The sequence below is a fragment of the Copidosoma floridanum genome, unplaced genomic scaffold (assembly GCF_036245765.1).
Source record: "Copidosoma floridanum isolate Cflo_tuat_1 unplaced genomic scaffold, Cflo_Japanese_pri ptg000030l, whole genome shotgun sequence".
Taxonomy (NCBI): domain Eukaryota; kingdom Metazoa; phylum Arthropoda; class Insecta; order Hymenoptera; family Encyrtidae; genus Copidosoma; species Copidosoma floridanum.
Window position 1 is genome coordinate 33,258,129 of NW_028321907.1, and position 16,829 is coordinate 33,274,957.

Consider the following 16,829-nt stretch of genomic DNA (forward strand, 5'->3'; position numbering starts at 1 on the left):
CCCTCAACAATTCACAGCCCCCGCATTCCAACACTTTCTCTTTCTTGTCGAATTTCACCGTTCTCGCAAAGCTATCCGTTATAGCTGGTTGCCTGCTCGTAGTCACGCTTGCTTTGTTTCGCTTCGCTTCACCTATACCTTTCACCACCGCCGCACTTCTCTTTTTCGCACTGTCCTCGCTTTTCTCACCCTTCTTCTTAATGTCCATCGTCTTTTTATCAACTTTCTCACCGCTCTTCCCTGACATATTGTCTTCCGTATGGAAGAAAATCCTTTCCTATACTTCGTCTAAAACGCACACAAGCAGGCAGCGTCTTGCCGCGCCACACGCCCTAACCTAGAAAACACACACCTTCACCTTTTTGCTTAAAAGTAACCGAGACGCAACGGATTCCACAAAAACTATGTGCATGTTCCGATCTATTCTTATAACTCACTCAAAATCACACAGTTAACAATAATAAAAAATGCTTAAAGCACACGATACAGATCGATTGCCACAGAGCTTCTCTCGCACGCAACCACTCACTCGCGCGGCTATCAACCAAGTCAAAACAATTTACGAAGGGGCATAAGCCTTAACCATCTTAGTTATCCGAAGAACTCCATTTAGCTTTTATACAAAAATCTTTTTTATAGCTTTTAAGATTACTCATTTGATACTTGTTTTTATATTGCTGCTTTCTTTTATCACTAACATATATAATTTTATTGAGCTGTGAGAGAAACTTCTTTATTTCAGGAATTATCTGGTGCTGCATTACATATACTGCAGTGGTATTATGTTTAAGCCATTTTGATAGCAGAATAAAACTTTTATGAGTGATAGTATTTTTTTTTAATAATAAATAACAACTTGATAAATGGTGCACTGTGTATTTTAGTAATAAAACCCTTGTGATACATTTTGTGCAACGTACGCATATATCCCCGAATAGTCTGTGTGCATTACTACCTTGCCTTTATCTAAGTTGTTCTTTAGATCAAAAATATATTTCGACTGCTCTTGAGAAATAAAGTAATGTGGTAATAAAAATTTTAATTTAGTAGAAAAATTCATAAACAAAATCATCGACTGAAAGACACTCTTTCTTAAGAGTGCAGCAGTAAGGTGTTTGCCAAGTAAAAAAAATAATATCTAATATTCCGTTTTGTTGGAAAATATCTAAAATAAACTTGTAAAACTTCTCATTATCTGAACAATTTTTACAAAAGCCTAAGTAACAAGATGCCACAAGATTATCACACAAAACAATCTTGAAAAAGTCTGTGAAAGAAGGTATAGAATAAGTGCAGTCCTGAGTAAGTCGAGGTAATTGAGCTGCATCTATCATTGGCTTCAAATTTTGGTGCAGTACATAAACGCATAGATTATGAGTACCACTGGTGCCAGCTACCACACACCATTTCGGCCGAAGTTCTGCAAATTTTCTAAGACGAACTGCAAATGTAGGATTTTGACTTTCAAACTAAGTATGAAGGACCTTAATATCAGACAACAATCTCTTCTGCACTTTCATTTTAGTACTATCGACTGTAACTGAGAAAACATCCTTTTTACTGGGCATAACGTGGCTATTTATACCACTCTCACAGAAATCTGTAATTTTTTTCACTGTAACATCGGGTAATTTTTTCCAGCTTTCATCTGAGGAAAGGCTAAAACACCATCAAGTTTTCGCAGCTCTCTTGCTTTTAAAACACTTCTTCGAGACGTACCAAATTCTTCTGCTACCTGACGAACACTCCAGCTGATTGGAGCTACAGTTAAAATCGTTATACGTAGAGATCGTTCATTGATAGACTTGAAAACTTGTCTTTCAAACTTTGTAATATTTATTCTAGTGCGGTCTCACTCGATGGACGATTTTTTTTGTTGGTGAATGATCTGAATTTTTGGATGTTACAAACAGGAAGTCGTCTATCATAGTATATATGCTGTGTACTTCTTCAGATTTATTTAATAATTGTTGATTTTAATAATGTGTTTTACTACAAACTAGACAGATTTTAGCATGCAAAGGTGTATTCGAAAGTACTTCATGCATACTTTTAAAAATATTTCTCAAATCTCTGCCTAAATGACTTTCAATATTATAAGGATTTATACATCTGTCAGTATGGCCTGCATCTTGAGTTTCGGACATAATCCTGACTATATGCTGCTTTATATATCAATAAGAGCAGCCTGTGAAGGAGAAAAATAAAGTTTGAACTTATAAAACTGTCTTTTGATTTGCATCTGAATAATTAAATTTGATTTAAATTCCACAGAGCTGCAATGAAAGAATTTCTAAGCTTATTATATAAACCTAAAAATTTCGGCAGCTGCGGTAATTATAAACATTTCAGTATTAGTTGTTTGTAATGACGAAGTTTAAATGTTATGTATGCAAGCAAAATACCTAAAAATTATTCAGTTTTTTATAAGTCATTAACTGTTTCAATCAGTGTCTTCTTTAGTCTGCGTTGATTCTGATTTCTGTTTAATATTACGCTACACTTACTAAATAAACTCACTGCAACATTCAGACTTTTACACGTATTTGATGGAAAGCTGTACAATAAACATAATACATGTGAGCGTTTGATTATCAACGTTTGTTTGCGTAGCTAGCCTGTTTGAGAGTAACGTGGTATCAGTTTCGGTACATAGTTGGTATGTAAAAAACTTTTTTTATAATGTAGATAGTATAATACAGTTTGATACAAATAATCCTTTGACTTGGTCTTATTTTGTTTTAAATTACCAAATAATACTTAATTTTATAAGATACGTGTTTAGTAATACTTAAAACTGTAATTAGCAAAAGGTAGTACTTTTATTCAATTAATGTACAGTACTTTGATTTCAACAATAATACATAAAACAAAACCTATAATTTCATTTATCCAAGTACAATTACTGATGTTCACACTAGAAAAATAAACGTGTATGACAGTTCACACACGTTAGGTCTAAATTTCATCATCGCACAGACCTATTATTTTTAGAAATCAAAGTTTCCTAACGTAACAATCATAAAAAAAAATATTTTTTTACTTATCTTAATGGTCAATTAGAATGTTTTAACAAGAAAAGTACGGTTCACAGCTGCTATCGAAGGTTAGAATTGAAATATGGCCTTAAAATAAGACGCTAATACTAAACTTCACTCAAACAACCAACAAAATATATATTACCATAACTTTTTAGCTTGTAATATGGTAAGTTTCCAAAATATTAGCCGGTTTTTTAAATTTTTTCGGACTTGACGAACATTTAGAGTCATTTACGCAGAGACTTTTGGGGTTATGCTTGGTGTCTTAGAGGTCATGGGATTGACATAAGAGTCTTAGAACTGTAAGAGCTTATGTCCAAAGCACTAACGAGTTTACAAGCTGTAGGTAGAATCTGTTATATCAAAGGTTATCTCCACTGAATTTCAGGGTTTTTTGAAGTTATGTTAGGTGTCCTAGAGGTCATAAAATTGGCTCAAGAGTATGGAGAGATGAAGAGCTCGCATCTAAAATAGTAAAGTATGTATGGACTTAATTTAAAAATTTGCATTACGAGGTTGTAGGAATTTTTAGGGTTATGTTTGGTGCTGTAGGGATCGTTTGATTAGTTCAAGAGTCCATAAACTTTGAGAGCTTATGTGTAAAGTAGTTACGAGTTTATAGATTTGTATTCAAAAAGCTATTTATTGTAACAGTTTGCATTATAGAGTTGTGGAGATTTTGAGGTTATGTTAGGTAACTGACCGAACAACAGAATAAAGTGTTTAAAATAGCTAACATTATAAGGCCAATTATTTGAGGTTAGAGAGTAAATAACGGCTGATGAAAACTTTCTGAGCTTGGATTCATTTTCAGCGATCGAAAAAACGTAGGGTACGAGTGGTCTGGTTTTGGTGGTTTTTTGTGGTGCTGTGTAATTCATGAACTTTTTCCTCGAAAACGACAATTATATTAAAAAATTAGCGGGAGGCATTTTTTTCTAAGAATTTTATGCAGAACATCATAGTATTTTTTTATTCAAATTTCGTTTATTTAAAAAAAATTGGGAGCCCTATTAGATCCACCATTTTAAATTTTTCTAAACGCCAGATTAATAGTTGAAGCGTATTAATATCAAGCACCTTAACCTGGCGTACAACCTTCGTACCACTTGCGCAGGCAGACGCTGGTACCGAGGAAAAAGACTACCGTAGTCAAACTCTCTCCTACCCGCGCAAGCCAACAAGCAGCAAGCAGGGCCGCGACTGATCACCATGGTACTATTGCTGTCTTTTTTCGCTCGTATTCCATTAGCAGACCACCTCAGCTTTGGCGTCGGAAGCTAGCCTGCCAATTCAGCCTATTTAGCGCCCAGCCGTCAAGCAATGAGCAAGCTCCGCGAGCTGTGCTTCACTGAAAAAAAAGAACTGCTAGTACGACCGCGGACAAATGCTAAAACAGCAGTGGCGCCACATGCAGGTAGGTGCAAAGCTATTATCACTGTAGTCCACAGCTAGCACAACTGCAGACGACCCATGCTGTTTCTGCATTGCTCGCCAATAGTCATTTGTACTGTTGTGCCTGGTAGAGCTAGTATATTAATTGTGTAACAATGGCTAGTCTAAAATAAACGAAGCAAAATCATTAAAATTTTTATTTTTATTATTTTTATTATATAAACCAAAAGAGTCTAAAAGTGGAAATACAATACATTAAAATGGACGTAATAATACAATGTTTATGCATACATTTTTTTTAATATTTAAGGTTTTTACGTCACAACAGGTAAATATGTATACAGTTGAAAAAATTTTAAATTACATTACAATGTGTATCTTGGAACAACAAAAAATGATCCTTTTTTTGCAAATAATATACACTCGTGCATAAGCGAAATATCACTGCCGTTTTTCAATTCAAGTGAATCCATTTTTTTTTACTTCATAAGCAAAGTAGTTCTCGTAAAAAGACTTATTCAGTAACGGTTTGAGTGCTAAAAACACATTATTGTCGTAAACATAGATCTTATCAACATTTCCAAAAATAATTTTTTCGTCACAATTATTTTCAACTAAAAGTACCATACCTACCTTATAATTTAATCCATTATATTGCAATTCATTAACATAACACACTTTTTCCGCCTTCTAACCTCAAAACAGCACCTTCGCCGCTTGATTTTGGGTTCTCAGGCGGAAAAATAGTATACGAAACTCGTTCGAAAAGGCTTCTTCACCAACCTCGTTACGGCCCTCGCCTTCGGCTCGTGCCGTAAACCTCTCAGTTCGTAAATCGAAGCCTTTGCAAACTCGTACGTAATATACTATTTTGTCTTGTATGTTGGAAAACAATTTTTTTTTTTTTTTTTCATAAATGTCGATTTCAACTGCTTTCTCGAAACATACACCATCAGGACAAATGGTTTTTGTAAGTCGCAGATAGGCTAATTGTAATAAGCTTATAATACTTACTTTCAATTAAATAAAATAAACCCCAGAGTGACAGAAAATCAGAAACAAATTTGTCCATGGCACAGTTCTATACGAAGACCTGAAAATCCTTCAGGACACAACGGTGCAAATGACTGGTAGCGAGCAATGCAGAAACAGCATGGGTCGTCTGCAGTTGTGCTAGCTGTGGACTACAGTGATTATAGCTGTGCACCTACCTGCATGTGGTACCACTGCTGTTTTAGCATTTGTCCACGGTCGTACCAGCAGTTCTTTTTTTTCAGTGTGTGGCTAGAGCACGTGCTCATTGCATTGTAAATTCGAATCTTTGTTTTTCTTTGCAATCAAGTTGCTTTATATACTTTTAGTATTCATATATTTTTAGCTCGATTGACGTGAAATGTCCGATATATATATATATATATATATATATATATATATATATATATATATATATGTGTGTGTGTGCGCGCGCGCGCGCGCGCGCGTGAGGGTGTACATTGCAATTAAAAAAAATTCCATGCATTTTTTTCAGCTAAAACATTTATTTTTTTATAACAAAAAATTTTGCGAGGAAATCAAATAAAGTCATCTAGTGCGTTTACATTTTTAAAGCTTTTTAATAGCGTTATTTTTTACACTGTTAACAATATCTAACACCTGTGATAAAAACTAGCCTTAGAATGTAGTTACAATTATTCAATATACATGCAAAAATCTTTACATAATAGTTGTAGTTTCATAGCTGTCTATAATGTACGAACGGCAAGCAGTTAGTGTATAGGCAGTACACAGGAGACATAAAAAAAAATAGTCATGTACTCCCCTTTTAGCCATATACGCGTGTACACTGAGAGAACGTTGGTGATGCTGCAGCCCCGATCAAAACGGCTGCAATACCTTGCTTTAGTTTAGCAACACCTTTACAGCTTAGGAGAGCTGCTTTCCTGTTTGGGGCCACAGCAATTCCAAAAGACGGGCAATAACGCTACCATTACCTTAGGTTAGATACCATACTGAGTACAGAACAGGTGACTGACTTTTTATTTTATGCAAAAGATAAACAATACAACCTATAAACACGATATAATGTTAATCCATGATAGAGCAGATAATAATGGATCTCAAAGTTCATGCATTAGGGCGCCTTAACATGATAAATAAAAGAAAATAATTTTGTCTACTGCAACCCCTTACATTATTACCCAACTCATTCTTTTTTCAATGAAAATAAAAATCAGCATTCTTGGCAACCATAAGCACAATGACAGAACTTATTAGAGGTTAAAAACTGCTTTTAAAGTTTTGGGATACAGTTTCCTCAGTTGCACAAATAATATTTCTTCGATATGCAAATATAACATGTATTTTAATCAGAGTTAAATATTATGAGTTTTTAATTGAATAATTTTGTTTTTATAGAAAATACTTGTTTTATTATGAAACTAAAATGAGTGAAGAAAATCTTAAATATGTATAATAAAATATTCACACACACACATCTTAACAAATTTCAGTATGTACAACATGTACGTTAAATTGATTGTTTCAGACAGATTTTAATGAAATAGTTAACTAAATTTTAAAGTCAATTATGGATTTTATCCAGTTTTTTTCATTAAATATCTAAAAACAATTAAATTAAGGTTTCTCCCTCCTACTAAGTAGTGCAAAATTTTCAATAAATAATGTAATTGTCTGTTTTAATACAATAATAAATATACATGTAGTACAAGAAAGAAGTAGTTATTAAGATATAAAAAAATTTATTTATAAAATTTACTCTTTTGTATTGGTGTCTAGTTCTAAACTTTACCATCGGACGTAAAAAAGATAGAAATCTTTTAAATTTTTTATTGAATTGTATTTTTTAAAAGCTTTTTGTACTAATTGGAGAATTCAACATAATGCCACCATGAACAATTTTTAAAAATATTTAATGTGTAATGACATAGATGCAATTGTTTGTTACACCTTATGATAAATTTTTAAAAGAGTAGAACAAACTTATAAACATAAAAATTGATTAAAACACAAAAAAGATTTCTGGCTTTTGTGACTGTGACTCTAAGATTAAGAATTTTACTTAAATTTAATATAGTAAATTTTGTATAATAATTTTTTTCTATCTTTACAAGTACCCCAATTCCATATCACACTATCTGTTTATTGTTACATTTAATAAAGCAACTTTATACACCTTCATATATTGTGTGCTATGTGGTGGTAGGGAGTTACCGTTAAATCTAGAAAATTTACTTTAAAAAAAAATCGATTTTTAAAATAGAAGAAATAAAATAATTTAGTAAAAAAATTTTCGCCTCGGCAATAACAAGCACCTGATAAAAAGAAAAAAGCTATTTTTAATCCAAATAAGTTCATGGACTATTGAGATAAATCAATCTGTTTGTAGTAGTTTTCGCCGGATAAGTGCCGTCATCTCTGGGGCTATTTTGCGGCCCGAGAGATCTGCGAAGCAAGGCCCGAGAGACGTAAGGTAGCCACGGAGCGATGGCACTTATGTGGCAAATTCTATTTTTCCTACCGAGGGCACACCCAACCTCAAAAACGCCCGAGGTCGGAAAAATAATTTTCCAATAAATTTCGTGATTAATTAGAATACTTGCAATATGATATTGAAAACAACAATAAATACTTACGAACGATATTTTCTATAAAAAAAAATACTATTCAAAAATTGTTAGAATTGATGTAAAAAAATTTTATTAAAATAAAAATTTAACACTAGCAGTGCCAAGGATTTTACTAAAAAAGGCCATGTTCCATCAAAATTGGTCGGATAAATTTTTAAATATGACTGATGACATGCATACATACAGACAGACATTTTTGCCATGGTTGAAAAATAACCAAAAGGCACTATGTTTCCGGAGTTTAGTGATATTTTTTGTTGGTTATATTAAATACTTTGTGCACCTTGTTAAGTTACTATAATAATTAATAGAACATTTTTATTTATAACGTATTCAACTGTTTATTTTGTCTTTGAACTATAATAAATGAATGGAGGGGCAGATAAAAGACGGTAGAAGAAGAAATGACCATTTGAGTTGGACACCCCTCTCTCGAATTACTTTCGCGGTCCCTGTATGAGATTTTTAGTAATTACTGAATTCAGCAGAGCAAATCTTTATTTATACAGTTTTGTAAAGTATATTGCAATTTTTAATTAACATTTTCGGAATAAGCCACTACTTAAAATATTGGGAATAAGCCATTGTTTAAAATATTGCGATCGGATTTGTCAGAAATATTTTAGATTATAAAAGACTACGACGTACTCAATTTTCATTTAATTGTAAGAACGGCAAGTATTATTATTTAATATTTTACCATTTTCTCCTTTTTTTTTGTTTTTTGCGCATTTAAATAATCAAATAATTTTTTGAAGGACTTCATCCATCACTACTATAAGTTTACTCACGTTTTTTTACTCCTAATACGATAGTACTCGAAATACTTAATTAAATCCGAAATAGACAAAAAAATTGAGCTGCTTGTTACACGAACAGATATCAGAGACAACTTTTATTGATTAAAATAAAAGAAATATTAAAAACAACATTAAAAATTTAGACAACTATAAAATCAGCACAAGGCTACTAGAAAGAATGCAAAAAAAAAAGCAAATTTGTAACTCATGCATAATATTGCAGTCAATTTTGTTTCCATTGTAGGCGTAAGCAGACTTATAATTTCTAGTCCCTGCAGAATTTTATAGTTACTTATGTTTCCACTAAATTTGTAGACTAATTGCTAACTTCCTGTAAAGCTAGAAGTATTTCAGTTTTTAATGGTTTAAAAAACATGCAAAATTAATTAAAATTAATTAATTAATTAATTAAAATTTAAACTGCAAATCAAATGCCTAAAATCTGCAAACGAAATGTACAAAAACTCAAAACTTCTGTGCCACTCAGAAATCTGTTATTTTAAAGTGGCGTGCTAACATTACAATCATATTTAATAATCAAGTACCATAAAGGTTGAAAAAAATTTGATGACACTACTATGAAGGTTTAAAGAAATCTGATTCACCTAACTTCGAAAAATGAATTAAGATTACACCCTCTCTCTCTCTCTCTCTCTTTCTCTCTCTCTCTCATAGACCTACATTACCTTTTATTTACTTTTGCAAGTGATCGCGATGATGATTAGCCTAAATGTCAGTTGCACTGTCACTTACAAATGCTAAATAATTATTAACTTTTAATTCATGTTTTGTTGAAATATAATTCCATTACAGTGAAAAATGTCATTAGTTAGTATCAAAATAATAATAAATTATTAGGATGATTTAAAATAAAATTTTAAAGTAAAATTGCCCTTTAATTTGGAAAACAGTTGCTCCAATAGAATTAAGTGATTAAAGTGTGATTAACAAAGTTAACTTACCTTTTAACTCCAATACAGCTCTCCTGAAATTTTCATCTGGATAATTTTTTGGAGATTCGTAGATGATAGTGTAAGGCATTAAACTATTTTTATACCTAGGTATTAAAATATGAATAAGCTTATGCAAGACTTGTTTGTCTAAAATCCAAAAGTTTGCTATCTCCATAATTCTTTTGTCTCGGCTTCCATGTTTAATAATTTGAGATATAAGCTGCAAAAAATTAAAACTCATATAAATAGTTGACAATTAGAACCTGTGTATAGTATTGGGTCACTATTAAGGTATGTAGAAAGTTAATAAAAAAAAACAAATAAATCAACAGCAATGCTAAAGATAGGAATAAGATAAAGATTAGTAGAAAAAGAGACTGAAAAATAAATAAAACATAAAAGGTAAAAAATAAGACATCCATCCAAAATAAAACAATACATTTAAAAATGTTGACGAATAACTTTTAATTAATTCGTTATCAAAAGTCATCTGAAATTATTCCTATACATATAAATTGAAAGAAAAAAAAAAAAATTGGTAAATGATAGATAAATTTAAATCAATTTCTCACACGTATATAAACTGCAAGAAGTAATCTCTAATTAACATTTACTTCACACACACACACACACGCGAGCGCGCGCGCACGTAGGGCTTCTCCTTTCTGCGCGTTCTGCGCGCTAAGGGGTCGTACCCAAATGCCGTGGACAGTTTTAGGGAGAGGGGGAGTATGGTTGAATCATACGGATGTTTACGCTGGGGGAGCGGGACCAGGCAATAAGTTTATGTGTAACAAAACACTGTTTTTTTACTCTGAAATATTAGCTTTTAAATTATTTTTACCTAGTACTTGACATATGAACATTTTTTGAAAGTCCCTTCTTTTAAAATCCCAGTGTAATTTTTATTGATTAAGGCATTCTTCGACAACATTGCTGAATATCTTATGTTTATATTTATACTCATCATGACTAGGGTTGCTTTGTCTGCTAAGAGGCTTCGTTTTAAAAAATTTTTATTCTGACATGATAAAAACTTATAAAACTTCAGTATTCAACAGTAATTAATCAATAAATATGTTATTTAAATTTTTTTGCGAAAATGTAGAAAAAAAAGTAAGTCAGCGTAACTTTGGGTATAAGAGGTTAATTCTGATCTACACCAAGTTTCTACGGGGGAGGGAGGGGGTCAAAAAATTTTAAAAATCGTCCACGGCATTTGGGTACGACCTCTAACCTGTAACTACCAGAGAATGATTAAATATTATGATTAACTACTTGATGATAATTAAATACATCAAATAACGTTGTATTTGAATTACAATATCGTAATAAAATCATATAGCTGTGATATTTTTCTATCTTTTATCAAATGATTATCATTGTTTTTGCCAATTTATCAAAAATTGAAAATGAGATGCAACACCATGCAAAAGATAAAAAGCGCATAATAATATAGCTCACAAAATTTTTAAAGAAACTACTATCACGTTGAATTTTGAAGAAGTTGTTTCTGGGTTCGATGCTATTTTCGAAGAGGTAAGTGCCATAGTGCTTTTTCTAGGTTAAACAATTTTAATTTGGTTTTTAGTTGGAAAAACAATGAAAATTGGTTTATAAAAGATTTCCATATATGAAAGAAAGTTGAAAACTTTTTCGGATAAGTAAAATCCTTAAATAAGAAGATACAATTTACTACTTACTTAAAGTATCAATGCCCAAAGTAGATATCATACAGCAATATGAAAACACTATAGAAATAATATTCTATAAATAAATTTTTTATGTATTTTTTACTTAATAAAATAGTAACAAAAAACATTGTCAAATATATATGCGAAGAGAAACTTTTTTTAAATGTAAAAACTAAATTATTTTATTTTTTCAGAAATAAAAATGTATTCACGGTTTTATACTGGCATTTCACGGTTTTTAGAAGGTGAGATACAATCTTTCAGAGGGGATGCAAGGCGGGGTCAAGGGTCTGGGAAGCTCACAGCATTACCGAGAGAACGTTATACAGCTTATTCCTATGGCATACATGCATCTATCTTATGAACCTAACTTAAGTTTTTATTTTAATTTTAAAAAATCATGACTTTCTTTCTAATAAGTATCGATACTGATAAAACTCAGAGCATCATATCAATCTCAAATTGTTACATATAAATATTTTTGAAACTTCAACATCTAAATTCGAATCATTCTTACCTTTTTTTAAATTGTATTTGCTTTTTTATGAAATAATAGCATGAAAAAAACAAGCATTTACTTTTTTTGTATAGTACGGAATTTTAGATCTACAAAGATACACAAATAATTTGAAACAAATTGTCAATAAACATCTCAGAATTTAATTTACAAATTTCAGACTTGAATTACCTATTTCACTGTGAATTTGATGATAATAATGATGATGATGATAAAAATGATAATAATAATAATAATAATAATAATAATAACAATGAAAATAAAAATATTAATATTTTTACTAAAGATAATGTCTATAATAAAAAGGATGATGATTATGATTATGGTGATAACTGTTATAATGATGACAACAGACTAGTTGTTGTTAATGATAATGATGTTGATGATAACGATTATAGTATTAATCATAATGATAGTTATATTGATGTTCATGATTATAAAAATGACGAAATGCATAATAATGATTAGTATATAGAAAATTTTTAAATCACCGCTTTCGAAAAGATTCTACATTTGCAAAGAAATTTTCTATTATTTTTACCAGATACAAGATCAAAGTGTGTTTTGCTTATAATTGACAAATAGTGTATTCTTTCGTAAGAATACTCTTTTGTTATTTTTTGTTTATTTTTTATTATTCTTTGACATTAATCGCACTAGAAATATTTTTCATATTTAATGGATACTTATTTCCATAATTTATAGGACAGTATAAGCATTAAAAACATTTTGTTATATAATTGACTTTTTTTTTGATAAACAATACGCAAAAATTAATAGATCGTTGTCTCAATTAATCGAATTATTTTGCATTTTTTTTATATCGTAGATGTGCTAATATAGTAAGATATTAAAGCACTTTGCTCAATGAGGACTATGTTTAAATATTTTTTATTTTACTACACTTGATTTTTTGTTGATTTACCATATTAATGTTGCGATGGAGCTGGTATCAACATAAGTCAGGTTTGACCAATAAGAATTAGTAGTATTTACTATAAAGTCATTGAAATATTTAATAATTGACTTCATTACTTAAACGATTTTTTTGTGAACCCAAAATCAAGCAACAAAGGTGTTATCATGAGGTTAGAAGGTAAAAAATTAATTATTGAAGTAGTAAATAAAAATTTTCTAAGCCCCCCCACCCAAAAAAAACAAATATAAAAATTTTGTTTGCAATGATCCCCCCAATTTACTTTGTATTATAGGAAGGAATTATTCCAAAAGCTTCATTGTCTTTGTCAATTTAATAACGTTTTTTTTAAATTCTATTGAATCCTCAATGAATCACAATTTCATCTTTAGAGACGGTAAAGATGGTTTGGGAAGAGATTACTCGTATGAGGATAGATGGTAGGAGAGCTACAAGAAAAAAAGAAAGAGCGTGCGGGGGGCCAGTGGAAGATTGCTCTAATGTTGCTTTAGTGTAATAAATTTTAGAGAAGAATAAAATTGTCGATAAACATGTTATTTAATTATTTACAAACATTATTTGAAGCTACATAATAATGAAGGCGTGTAATAATGATAATAAAATGTAATGGTGGTAATAATTATAATAATTATTATTATTATAGTAATAATCATGATAATAATAATATTAATAATAATATTAATAATAATAATAATAATAATAATAACAATAATACAAACAAAAACTATAATAAAGATAATGATACTGATAATGTTAATAATGATAAGGAGGATAATAATAATCATTATGAAAATAATAATAATAATAATGATGACGACGAGAGTACCCCTTGAGATAAATATTTTTGTTTTCTTTGCTCATTTCTTATCATTCTCGGGCATTTATTACATCAAAAATATTTATGAGTTTATAGTTTCCTGCTTATTTTGAACTAATTTTTATTTACATTAATCAAAAAACAGTTTAACATAACAAAGTTAATGAGTCTTAAAACATTTCATGTTTGATAACTGACATTTTTTTTTAATAAACATTGTGCTAAAATAAATAAATTGTATATAACTGCATATTTTTTTATATTGTAAAAATACTTCTGTTATTTTATTGTAATAACACTATTTTCTATGTTGAACATATTTAAATACTTTGAATTCTACTACACTTTACTTTTTTTTGATTCATGATTTAAATGTTACAACACAGCTAATGTCAATTTGAGTCATGTTTGACAAGTAAAGATTTGTCATATTTACCATCAAAATAATTAGATGGTTAATCATTTTTATGTTACTCAAACTAGCTACTATTTGAGAAACAAGCTATAACTATAATTGAGTTTTTAAAGTAGCTCTGTTTACAAATTTAAACATTTTTAACAGAATTATTTATAAAACTTTTAAAGATACTGCAACTGCTATGGGTTCAATAGAAAAAGACTCAAATATTAAAAATATTTTCAATGAAGCTTGTAATCTCTTGATTCCGTTTCAATTAAGAAGATTTTTTCTTGGTTCTTACTTTCAGAAAATATTGATGGAGATACGATGTAGAACAAATATAACAAATACTTTATAGAGGATTTTAATTTTGATACAGAAAATCAAGCTTTTTTAGCGCTAATCAAGATTTTTTATTAGAAGATAAGACTTGTAAAAGATTTTAATTACTAATTTAAGTAATCTAATAAAGCCCAATGTAATGTGTGCGAATGATGAAAAGGGTAATTTAAAACAAATATTTTTTTGTAAAAAAATATTTGATACTACTTATGCACAATTAAATACATATCAAAAATTTATTTTCAAAATGACATGTGACGAAAAACAGAAAACTTTTTTTTTATGGTCCAGGAGATTCAGGTATAACATTTTTATTTAAAACAATGAGAACCCAAGACGTTTGTTCTGAATTTTTTTAAATTTTTTATATTATTTGTTTATTTGCCACAGAATAAACATGAATATAATAATGAATTTACAGCTTTTCAAAATTTCTTTTCTTAACTTATCTATAATGGCATGTTAAAATAAAACCAAAACTAAATATATTTCAGCAAGGAGGCATTGAATATGCTTGTACGCTGGAGTGGCATATTTTTAGTAATTATTAAAATAGTTCGATAAATAACGTTATTTTACTTTTACACAATGAATACACTTATATTATAAATAATAAAATATTAGATTGAATATCTAAAAAACGAGTGTTTATCATAGTATCGATAGAGCCACTTATAAAAGAGTAGATAAAACGGTCGAAAATATTTATTTGAACTTTCGTGTAGAAATTTTAAACAGTATTAAAGAGGGTCTCCTACCGTATGAGTTAAATGTTATGTAGATGCAATTTTAATGTTAATAAGAAATTTGAGTATAACTGATGGCTTATGTAGTGAAGCATGATTAAAAATAACCAAGTTATATAAATTGAACCTAGAGGGAAGCATCATAACTAGCAAAAAAATGGGAACTCAAGTTTTTATACCAAAAATAACTACTTCTGTCATTTTTAATAACTATAAACAAATCATAAAGTTTAAGTTTCAATAAAGTTAAAAAATAATTGTTTTCTCATGGTCAATTTTATGTAGCTTTATCTCGATGTAAGAATCCAAATATTATATCAATTCAAATAAAATCTAAAAATAATTTGAAAAATTAGAAATATTGTATGGGAAAGAATATTTACGGTATCATTAATTTTTTTGTATACATCATACAATCAATATAATTGAAGTGTTAATGGTCAAACTAAACATAATTTTCTTATTACTCGATACATTAATATTGTATTTTTATATCTCAAAAAACATTGTAACTTTACATTATAAGATACCATTGTATGTATACATTAATTTCAACGTAGCAAGTTTTTACTGATTGTTAATCTATGAATAAATTATTCGACAATGGACACAACTTAATGATATAAATTTTGTGGTACAGCGTAGGAGAACACTGACTTACCCTTATAATACAACTGTATAATAAGGAAAGATTTGACAGATTCTTTTATTGCTGTTTTAAAAATAAGAAGTAAAAAATTTTTCTAACGAAATCACGTGAAAACTTCAAGAATTTTTTCGTGTTTGGGGGGGGGGTCCATTAAGGAATTGTGGTGGAGCGTGGGGAAGTGTGCGAGAGAAAACTAACTACCCTAGGCAATACAACTATATAATACAAATGATGTTGTGCGCCTAACTTACCTGGCAAAAAGTAGCAGTGTACGACATAGTGTATGTTATTTTACATGGGACTGAATAGATGTGGCGAATAGTTTTCTGGATAGCATGCATTGATAACATAAACTACTAATACCGTATATAAACCCACCTTTTATTCATTTAATACGAAAAATTGTACGACAGTAGTGTAAGTCGTCCTGTCCTACTATCCGACTCTCTCATTGAGCGAGTCTACCATCAGCTCCATGGGACTCGGCAGTTGCTACTCAGCACCATGCTCAGGGCGCAAGGGATATTATAAGGAGGTGACCTACCGTATCTATATAAGCTTACCTAACTAACGTAGCAGAAACAGGCGCTAGGAAATCTAACAGGCAGTTGTGCACTCGAGTGTGGCAGTTCCATGTGGTACGCTGACACAAATTGACGCGGTGGGTGCAGATGCTGACAGCCGGTTACTTGGGGCTGCTGTTAATACCTAGCGTTACACACACAGTTGCCAGAATTTTATACATTCACTTATTCATTTATAATGCCGATCTAGCACGTCTTAACGGAACGCAGACAAGAGCGAGAGTATCGATCTTATCTGCTCATTTGTATTCACTGCTCCAGTGCCCTAGCTACGTATATGTGATGGTGCGTACGCATATTGACTGTT

The 16,829-nt window shown here is 30.3% G+C and overlaps 1 protein-coding gene across 1 annotated transcript in view; it reads right to left on the reverse strand.

Annotated features, from left to right (window-relative positions):
- mRpL17 (mitochondrial ribosomal protein L17) overlaps positions 1–16,829 on the reverse strand; it is a 72,434-nt gene that overhangs the window by 19,191 nt on the left and 36,414 nt on the right. Inside the window, exon 2 of the mRNA XM_089596780.1 lies at positions 9,846–10,056. Within this exon, the coding sequence (XP_089452906.1) occupies positions 9,846–10,056 (211 nt within the window). The remainder of the gene's footprint in view (positions 1–9,845; positions 10,057–16,829) is intronic.